We start from the raw sequence: 9,955 nt of genomic DNA, 5'->3' as shown, positions 1-9,955 counted from the left end.
AGAACCGAAGCAAGCCAAAAGAGAGAGAGAGAGAGAGCGGGAGAGAGAGAGAGGGAGAGAGAGAGAGGGAGAGAGAGAGGGAGGACTGGAGCCAAGACACTCTGGTGGGGAGCTTGGATGCCTGGCTTTCTTCGAGGACATCTTTGGAGAGAGGGGCGGCTTTGGGGTTGGGTGGTGGTGGTGGTTGGGGGGGGAGGAGTGTGCTGAAGGGATTCCAGCCAGGCCCCACGATGGACACTTCTGGGCACTTCCATGACTCGGGGGTGGGGGACCTGGATGAAGACCCCAAGTGTCCCTGTGCATCCTCTGGGGATGAGCAGCAGCAGCAGCAGCAGCCGCCGCCGCCGCCGCCGCCGCAGCAGCCGGCACCGCCGCAGCCAGCTCCACCAGCAGCCCCCCAGCAGCCTCCGGGACCCTTCCTGCAGCCTCAGCCGCCGCAGCTCCAGCTCCAGCAGCCGCCGCCGCCGCCACATCCCCTGTCTCAGCTCGCCCAACTCCAGAGCCAGCTGGTTCACCCCGGCCTGCTGCACTCCTCTCCCACCACTGCCTTCAGGGCTCCCCTTTCGGCCAACTCCACCGCCGCCCTCCACCCTGCCTCCAGGCAAGGCAGCCAGCTCAACCTCAATGACCACTTGCTGGGACACTCTCCGAGTTCCACAGCCACAAGTGGGCCCGGTGGAGGGAGCCGGCACAGGCAGGCCAGCCCCCTGGTGCACCGGCGGGACAGCAACCCCTTCACCGAGATCGCCATGAGCTCCTGCAAGTACAGCGGCGGGGTCATGAAGCCCCTGAGCCGGCTCAGCGCCTCCCGCAGGAACCTTATTGAGGCTGAGCCCGAGGGCCAGCCCCTCCAACTGTTCAACCCCAGCAACCCCCCGGAGATCATCGTCTCCTCCAGGGAGGATAACCATGCTCACCAGACCCTGCTCCACCACCCCAGCGCCACCCACAACCACCAGCATGCTGGCCCCACGACCAGTAGCAACACCTTCCCCAAAGTCAACAAGCGGAAAAACCAAAACATTGGCTATAAGCTGGGACACAGGAGGGCCCTGTTTGAAAAGAGAAAGCGACTGAGCGACTATGCTCTGATTTTTGGGATGTTTGGAATTGTTGTTATGGTGATAGAGGCCGAGCTGTCTTGGGGTTTGTACTCAAAGGTAGGGACCATGGTTTCTCTTTATACCTTGAACAAAAGGAATATGTAAGGAGAGAGAGAGAGAGATTGGGAGAGACAGAGCTGGTGGTGGGAGAAGTGTTTGTCCATCTGCTTAGTTTTGGGTAACACTCTTAACTTCCCATGGTTTTCTTGGTTCCTGGGAGAATTCATCCCTTGCTTTCCTTTGGGGAGGGAGGAATACCCTTATCTACTGCCTAGTTTGCAGACTGTGTATTAAGGAGGATTAAAGAACACTTCTGCCCTCCTGAGAACCCATCTTTTTCCTCCTGGCTCTCTTGGACTAAACCGTAACCCAGCAGCTTAACGCACCAATTAATTAGACTTTGCCTTCATGCGTCTGCCAGATCCCCTCCCCATCCCACTCCATTTTCCCTAGGATAAAAAAGAAATAAATGTCTGTTTGAGGGGGGTGGGGGGATGTGGGGATTCAAGACCATTTTCCCCAAGCTCTTTCTCCCTCTCTCTCTCCTCCCTCTCTTCCCAAGTTTCTATTTCACTCCTCTTCCCGGAGATACTCAGGGCGAAATAGAGAAGCACCAAGAGTCTCCCAAGGGCAACAGGGTAAAAATATAGGTGGAGGAAATCAACAGTCCTTTCCCTCGGGGCCTGGGACTCAGAATGAACGTGTTTCTGCTTCATAAACATGCTTTGATAAAAATGGCTACAGGTGTCACCCAGGCAGACCAGATGGGTGCTGCCTTGGTATGGGTGTGTGTGTGTGTGTGTGTGTGTGTGTGTGTGTGTGTGTTTGCCTCTCTTCAGGATGGCATGACAGGGCTTCCCCAGAGGGCCCCCGGGAGCCCTCGCCCCCAGCTCATCTCTAGTTCTCCCCTCCCACCCCAACTCCTTCTCTGGATAAATAAAGATGTGCTCCTTGCCTGATGGAGGATGGCAGTCCCTGGCTTTGGGCAGGGGTGGGCACTGGCCCCGTTCCTGCAGCCTTTCAGTCCAGCCCTAAATCAGAGGAGGGGTACTTCCCTCCCAGAGAAGATGGAGATTGAGGAAGGTGGGTTTTTGTCAATACTGTGCTTGCTGGGGCGAGTCACCCTGTTGTGGGCTGGAAAGCTAGGGGACCTGGACCAGGCAAGGACCCTACGGATGAGTGTCTTTTTCCTACTTTCCCCTTTGCTCCCAGTTTGTGGGATGTGTGTGTGTGTGTGTGTGCGTGCCTGCTTGTTGCTTGGATTTCTGTATTTGTCATTTTGGGCAGGGGGTGGCTGGGCTGGCTGGCGGGTAGCTGGGAGGGGTTCAGCTGTTGGAGGATTCAAATAGAGCTTGCTTCAGGCAGGGCGCAGCTGCTGCGAGACTGTCACATTCCTTGTTGAAATCCAGCCCCCAAAACCTGCGGAGGTACTGATCAGATTTCTTCCACCGCCACCCCCCCCCCCCCGCCCCGCATCGAAGCTTGAACCCCGGGGATGGGTAGTGTTGCCTGCCCTGGAATGGGTGGGGCAGACCTGTCGGACAGCCTGCCCATCTCCAGAGCCCAGATTTTCAGGCAGAGTCCTCCCCGCGGTGCGGTGCGGTGCGGGGCGTGCGGGGACTGCCCCGGCTGGAGCTCTCAGAAGCCGCCTTAGTGGAAATAAATAGCTCATGGATGGGCCCCTCCGTGAGCACCAGTGAGTGGGGTTTCCCCGGGAAGCGCAGCTCACTTAGTCATTCCCCGTAACGAGAGCCTTGGCAGGCAGCAGGCCCCTCTGCTCACTTGCCTTCTCAGAACGCTCCGCTGGGGGGGGGTGTGGGGGAGGATGGGCTCCCCCCTTAGCCCCCCGGAATTAGAAGCCTTCGTTGGGGTAAACCCATGGAGGTCCCAGAGCTGGGGGGAGGAGTTACACCAGCGTCTCCCTTCTGCAGTGACCCTTGTGGTGGTGGTGGGGGGGCCTCTTCAAGCAAAGGCTCTTCCAGGAGTAAGTGGCTGTGTCCAGTTCTCAGGGAAGGACCCACCATCATTTGTCTGAACGCGCTGGGAGGGTAGGCACTGGGCACAAGTCAGCTGTCGTCTTTGTCTGGGGCGGATGGCACCCCTTGATGGAGTACTCAGGTGCTTTCCCAGTGCTAGAAAGGTGTGGGATGGCCTGTGGGGTGTGTGGATTCTCCCACTCCGCTGACCCTCTAGCTGGTGAGGTCGCTGCTCCCTTCGGACCCTGGGGCCGGGACTGGGCAGCGCGATTCACTGTAGCCGGGCTCCTCGCTGTCCGTCCTGTGCTTTTTGAGTCATCTGTGGAACAGGCGTTTCCTTGGTGTTCCTGAGGTGCCAGGCCCTGTGGGCATGACGAGGAAGCACATGCCCCTGTCTTCCCTGGGGGCAGATGGGATGGTGTCAGAATGGAGCCGAAGCTGGAATCCCAGTTCCTGGGCTTCCTAGTCATGTGCTCTTGGCTAAGTCGTGCCACTCTGCGAGCCTGCCAGGTGGGCACTCAGTAAGATGGGCGGAAGACCCCCACGTAGTGTTTGCTGTAGTTGTTCTCACCGTCGCGAGTGATGGGGAGAGGAAGAAGAGAGGCGCCGGCTCCCTTTGAGTGGAGGGGAGAAGTTCTGAAACGGTTTGGCTGGAGAGACCATCTTTTTTTTTTTTTTTTTTTCCCCCAGGTAGGATCTCACTTTAGCCCAGGCTGACCTGGAACTCACTATGCAGTCTCAGGGTGGCCTCGAACTCACAGTGATCCCCCTACCTCTGCCTCCGGAGTGCTAGGATTAAAGGCATGCGCCACTACTCCCGGCTGGAGACCATCTTTAACCATGGCACTCCTGTGCAGGGAGGTGGGTGTGAGCTCTCCAGCTTTAAAGAGGAAAATGGCTTTGTGGCATCACAGCTCAGAGATATTCAGGAGGCTGTGGGGACAGATAAATAACACTCTTGCTGGAGAGTTTGTATGTCTGACTTTCTTGACAGGTCTGGAGGCAAGGGGATGGAAAGGGTGACCGTGGGCACCCCAGTCAGCTTCGGTAATGCCACACCTATGATGGCAGCTGCCGCTTAAAGGCCCACGGGAGGGACATCCCCTCCAAGTGATTAATGTTGCTCAGCCCTTATGCCTGACCCACCTCTTTCTGAAGTTATCTACTTAGGTCTTGTGGGATTGAGGTCTATCCATTCACTTATCTCTGGCTAGTTATCTATTCTTGGAGGAGGAATCCACCATGGACACCTGGATCTCTGGCAGAAAAGAAACATGGCATGTACCCTGACTATGCTCAGCCTTGATGCAAAAGGAAGCCAGTGTGAGGAGGTTGAGAAATGGGGACAGGGTGCTCCTCAGCTCCTACCTACCTTCCCAGGTTGTAGGCGACGTCGCTGGAAGGCAGCTTTGCTGGCAGTTAGCATGAGCCAGGAGGGGGCCTTGGCTCTGGGGCTCTGGGGATCTGGTGAGAGGTGTGGCTGAGATGGTCCTGACAGGCCCCTGAAGGTATTGGGCTGCCCCTGAACTGAACGGGGAGTCTGGCTTCTCCTCTACCCACCCCCCTTTCTATTGGTGGATTTCCTCTATGGAGGTTTACACCCTGGGGCTGGGCCAGATCTAGAGATCTCGGTGAGAGAGTTCAGTGACATTGTCTTTATTCATCAGTGCCCCTCCATCAGGGTTAGAGCAAGGAGGGTGCCCCCCCTTTGTTTTTCTTTATTTTCTTCTGGAGCTGGTTTGGGCCATAGGAGCCTATTACCTTAAGCAAGTGGTTGTCTCCGCTGGGTCCAGAGAAAGCTAGGGGTAAGCCTAGCGTGTCCTTCTCTCACTCCCTGCCCTGTCACTTTATTGGTGGCCGTACAGAGTGTGTCTGTTTGGCCCTGGTGGGCCTTGTTTTTCAGGGACCCCAGGCCTCAGGCTATGGTGGGTTTTACAGGAGGCTGGTAGCTCTCAATTTCCAGAATTTTGTACCATCTGAAACCCCTTCTGTAACCTTGGTACCCTCCTTGCCCTTCTGCTGCTTGTCCCACCAGACTTCCTGCCCCTCTGCTCCTCTGTGTTACCTGCCTGCTGCTAGGGTGACCTGGCCACTTCCTTTGAATGCCTTCTCTCTCTGTCTTTCCTTCCTTCTCCTCCTCCCTTCCCCATCTTCCCCCGCCTTATCTCTCTCTGTCTTTGGCTTTTTGAGGTAGGGTTTCACTCTAGCCCAGGCTGACCTGGAATTCACTATGTAGTCCCAGGCTGGCCTCGAACTCACAGCGATCCTCCTACCTCTCCTGGTGCTGGGATTAAAGGTGTGCGCCACCACTCCAGTCTCTTGTTACCTTTTCTCCTACAGACCACCCAGTGGTCTCCGCTTTGAAGGAACAGGCTGTGCTGTGTGTCCAGAGGAGTCCAGCCTCTACCACATGTTCTTCAGAGAATGCTATTTGTTAGGCCAGGGCCAAATGGTTGCCTCTTTCCTTGCTAACCTCACTGAAGTTTGGGGAAATTCACTCCCATCTTCAGCTGGAATGACTGGTTTTCCAGGCTTTTTGGGGGGGATCCTGGGCCCTGAAAGCCAGAGCCACATGCTCTCTGAGCTACAACTCTGTCCCAGAAGCACTCTGGATATGGGCTGGGGAGGTGGCAGAGTCGATAAAGTGCTTGCTGTGCACACAAGGACCCGAGTTCAGTGCCCAGAAAAAAGTCAAGTGTGGCAGTGTGTGCTTGCGCCTCTGCCAGCCGCTTACTAGGGAGGCGGAGACAGGAGGCTCACTGGGACTCAGCGCCCAAACAGTCTGACCTGCTCGATGAGCTTCAGGTCAGTGAGACCCTGTCTCAAAAAGCGCAGACAGTGCTGGAGAGATGGCTTAGCGGTTAAGCGCTTGCCTGTGAAGCCTAAGGAGCCCAGTTTGAGGCTCGATTCCCTGGGATCCACGTAAGCCAGATGCACAAGGTGGCCCATGTGTCTGGAGTTCATCTGCAGTGGATGGAGGCCCTGATGTGCCCATTCTCTATCTATCCGCCTCTCTCTCTCTCTGTCACTCTCAAATAAATAATAATAAAAATAAACAAAAAGCACAGACAGTGCCTGAAGAATGACACTTAAAGTTGTCTGCTGACCTCTACGTGCATGTGCACTTGCACACCCATGTATGTGCAACACGCACACACACATACACAGAGGACCGTCCCAGTTCTTTTGATCATCTGCTATCCCAGGCAGGGGGTATAGGCACAGAAGGGCACAGAGTGGTAGCCGGGGTTGGCTGGGTGAATGGCTGTGCCCCTTTCTCTTGGGCTGAGGTGCTACTTGGAGCAGATGGATGGTGGTTAGAACAGGCACTGGCGGCTTTACGTGGGTGCTGGGGAATTGAGCCCAGGCCACCAGTCTTTGCAAGCAAGCACCTGTAACTGCTGAGCCATCTTGCCAGCATCCATGTCCGTGGTTTCCTGCATGTTGGGGAGGGAGGTAGGGATGGGACAAACCCTTTCTTTCTTTCCTTTTTTTTAAATTTAATTTTCTTTTGTTGTTTATTTTTATTTATTTATTTGAGAGTGATAGATAGGGAGAGAAAGAGGCAGAGAGAGGGAGAGAGAGAGAAAATGGGCGTGCCAGGGCCTCCAGTCATTACAAATGAACTCCAGACGGTGTGCCCCCTTGTGCATCTGGCTAATGTGGGTCCTGGGGAATCGAGCCGCAAACCGAGGTCCTTAGGCTTCCCAGGCAAGCACTTAACCACTATGCCATCTCTCCAGCCTGGGACAAACCCTTTCTATAGGCCCTTCCACAGGATGATCTGCCGAGCTGCAGAGGTGGGAGATGGCTGATAACAAAGCTGAAAGCAGGAGCCTGACAGCCAGCTGCCAAGGTCCCCAGGCTCGCATTTTGTTGACACGATGCACACTGACTGTGTTGGCCCAGGGGAGGGCAAGTAGACCTGGCAGTGTGAAATAGACCTTTTGCCACACCCTCAGGATGGTGGCCTCTTTCTTTATAACCTTTTAAAAATATTATATTATTTATTTATGAGAGAGAGAGAGAGAATGGGCAGGCAGGGCCTCTAGTCACTGCAAATGAACTCCAGACACATGCGCCACCATGTGCATCTGGCTTATGTGAGTACTGGGGAATCAAACCTGGATACTTAGACTAAGTAGCCAAGTGCCTTAATCACTAAGCAATCTCTCCAGCCCATTCTTTTTTTTTTTTTTTTTTTTTTGGTTTTTAGAGGTAAGGTTTTACTCTAGTCCAGGCTAACCTGAAATTCACAATGTAGTCTCAGGCTGGCCTCGAACTCATGGTGGTCCTCTTACCTCTGCCTCCCAAGTGCTGGGATTAAAGGCGTGCGCACCATGCCCGGCTCACCAGCCCATTCTTTATAGTCTTTGTGGACAGTGCGCACATGAGTCAACCCTCAGGGTTATAGAACTTTACACATACACTTCCTTTTGCATGTTTTCACACTATTTATAACCGTCCCTGGGGATAGACTTCATGATGCTTCCAGACTTCCGTTCCCCAAGATGGTGGTCGTGGTACTGGGCACAGGGACAATGGCCGGGTATTTGTCTCCTGAACAGGCTAATTAGAAAGCTGGCCTTCACTTCCAGGAAGGAGAATTTGTGAGGGCATCCTCCAGAGATCTTTAAAAAACACAGGGCAAAGGAAAACAGAACAGGAAGGAATTTGAATGACCTGTACGGTGAGTCTGAGAGCTGGATGGAAATGGGAACTGGGAAGAGAAAGCTCTGGCTCCGTGGTTGTTATCCCTGAAGCACGTTAGAGGGAGAGCACAGGTGCGTGCTTGTGTTTGGTTGTGAGGGGCACCTCGCTGTATATTGACACAGCACCCCTTTTCTCGGCTTAGAGACAGGAACACCAACATATTCATTGGTAGCTATTTTTCTTCTTTCTTTTAAAACTGCAAAGGGAGCGAAAGAGAGAGAGAGAGAGAAAAGCGACCTAGTCTTCTTTAAATTATGAGGGTGGGGAATTCTAAGACTGTGCTTGTTCTCAGGAGTTGTGGGGAAGAAAATTCGAGTGCCTTTTCTTGTGAGGAAAGTCCGGAGGAGGCTAATGGGTTTTCAGCCCCCCCTCCCCCTGTCATTCCACCCCCAGGTGCTCAGCTAGGCGGAGGGATGAGAGGCTGGGGAGGGGCAGGGACGATACTGCCTCCTCTTTGTACCCCTGGCTGCGTGACAGCAGAGAGGAGGGGAGGGCCTTTGTTGAACACTGGATGACTTTACACTTGGGAGTCCTAGGAGTAGGTGGCAGTCAAAGCCCCTGTGCAGGTGAAGTCAGTGCTGGGCTGACACTGCTACTGGGCTCGGTGCCGAGAGCAGAACCCCAGCCCGCCTGACTCACGATCATGGCCTTTGATCAGAACCCCAGCCCGCCTGACTCAAGTTCATGGCCTTTGATCAGAACCCCAGCCCGCCTGACTCAAGTTCACGGCCTTTCTCTGCCTTGCTGCTATTGGAGACATTGCTTAGCATGTGTGCGTGCGTGTGTTTCCATGCTGGGGTTTCAATGCAGGCTTTGTACAAAGGAGGCAAGCACTCTACCATTAGGCTACATGCCCAGCTGAGATTGCTATTCTTTTGCCGGGGGGGAGGGGAACTTATTTAAAATTACTTATATATTTCATTGCAGTGCCAGGGCCTCCTGCCACTGCAAACAGAACTCCAGACGTGTGTGTCACTTTGTGTATCTGGTTTTAAGTGGGTACTGGAAATCAAACTCAGACTATTAGGCTTTGTAGGCAACCACAAGCTATCTCTCCAGCCCTAATATATATATATATATATATATATATATATATATATATATATATATATATATATATATATATATATATATGATTTTGTTTTTGAGGTGGGGGGGTCTCACTTTTGCCGAAGCTGATCTGGAATTCACTGTGTAATCTCAGCCTGGCATTGAACTCATGGTGATCCTCCTACCTCTGCCTAAATATTTTTATGTTATTTGCAAGGAGAGAGAGAGAGAGAGAAATTGGCTTGCCAGGACCTCTTGCCATTGCATACAATTGCTGGATGCATTGAACTGCTTTGTGCATCTTGATTTATGTGTGTCCTGGGGAACTGAACTCGGGCTGGCAAGCAAGCTCCTAACTCCTGAGCCATCTCCCCCCTTGCTTATATTCTTTTTTTTGTTTGTTTTTCGAGGTAGGGTCTCACTCTAGCGCAGGCTGACCTGGAATTCACTGTTTTCTCAGGATGGCCTCAAACTCACGGCGATCCTCCTACTTCTGCCTCCCGAGTGCTGGGATTAACGGTGTGTGCTACCACGCCCGGCCCTAGCTTATATTCTTAAAAGACAAATCAAAGTTTATGGGCCCATGACCAGTGATGCAGAATTTTGGGGGTAGGGGCAGCTTTACTAATAGATGGGCGGTAAGGGCTTGATGAGTAGGAGATGCCAATGCAGGGACCCAGAGAAGGCAGGCTCTGCCAGGCTGCCAGGGCTTGCGGGTAGGTTGTGGGTGAGGTCGTGGACAGATCGTAGAGACATCTCCCACAAGGGTGACCCTGGCAGCTTTATGATCACACATGGGTGAATTGTGAGGATGTCATTCTGGAGAGTACAGAGAAAATGAGGCCTGCTGGGCTGCTCTGGGCTCCCAGTACTGCACCACTGCCCCCCTCCCCCTGCCAAGAGCAAGTGAGGACCTCCTCCCAAACCTGGCCATGCACATCTGTATTTAGCTCTCCCTGCACCCCATCCAGCTTCCTGGTCCTCTGGCTCCTTTTGCAGTCCTGACTGTGTGGGCACCGTGCCTCTGCCATGCCCTCATGATCCCCATCGTGGTCTCTGAGTTGCCATGCCTTATGACAGTCTAGGTCACCGCAGGGTTGAGTGGCTAGCTCG

General features: G+C 53.7%; 1 protein-coding gene across 1 annotated transcript in view; it reads left to right on the top strand.

Annotated features, from left to right (window-relative positions):
• The first annotated feature begins 230 nt into the window (after positions 1 to 230).
• The window catches only part of Kcnn3 (potassium calcium-activated channel subfamily N member 3), a 211,259-nt gene continuing 201,534 nt past the window's right edge, over positions 231 to 9,955 (top strand). Inside the window, exon 1 of the mRNA XM_045138346.1 lies at positions 231 to 1,160. Coding sequence (XP_044994281.1) covers positions 231 to 1,160 — 930 coding nt within the window. The remainder of the gene's footprint in view (positions 1,161 to 9,955) is intronic.

The sequence above is a fragment of the Jaculus jaculus genome, chromosome 19 (genome assembly GCF_020740685.1).
Source record: "Jaculus jaculus isolate mJacJac1 chromosome 19, mJacJac1.mat.Y.cur, whole genome shotgun sequence".
NCBI lineage: Eukaryota > Metazoa > Chordata > Mammalia > Rodentia > Dipodidae > Jaculus > Jaculus jaculus.
The sequence above is the reverse complement of the archived record's forward strand: the minus strand, read 5'-3'. Positions and strand labels throughout refer to the sequence as shown.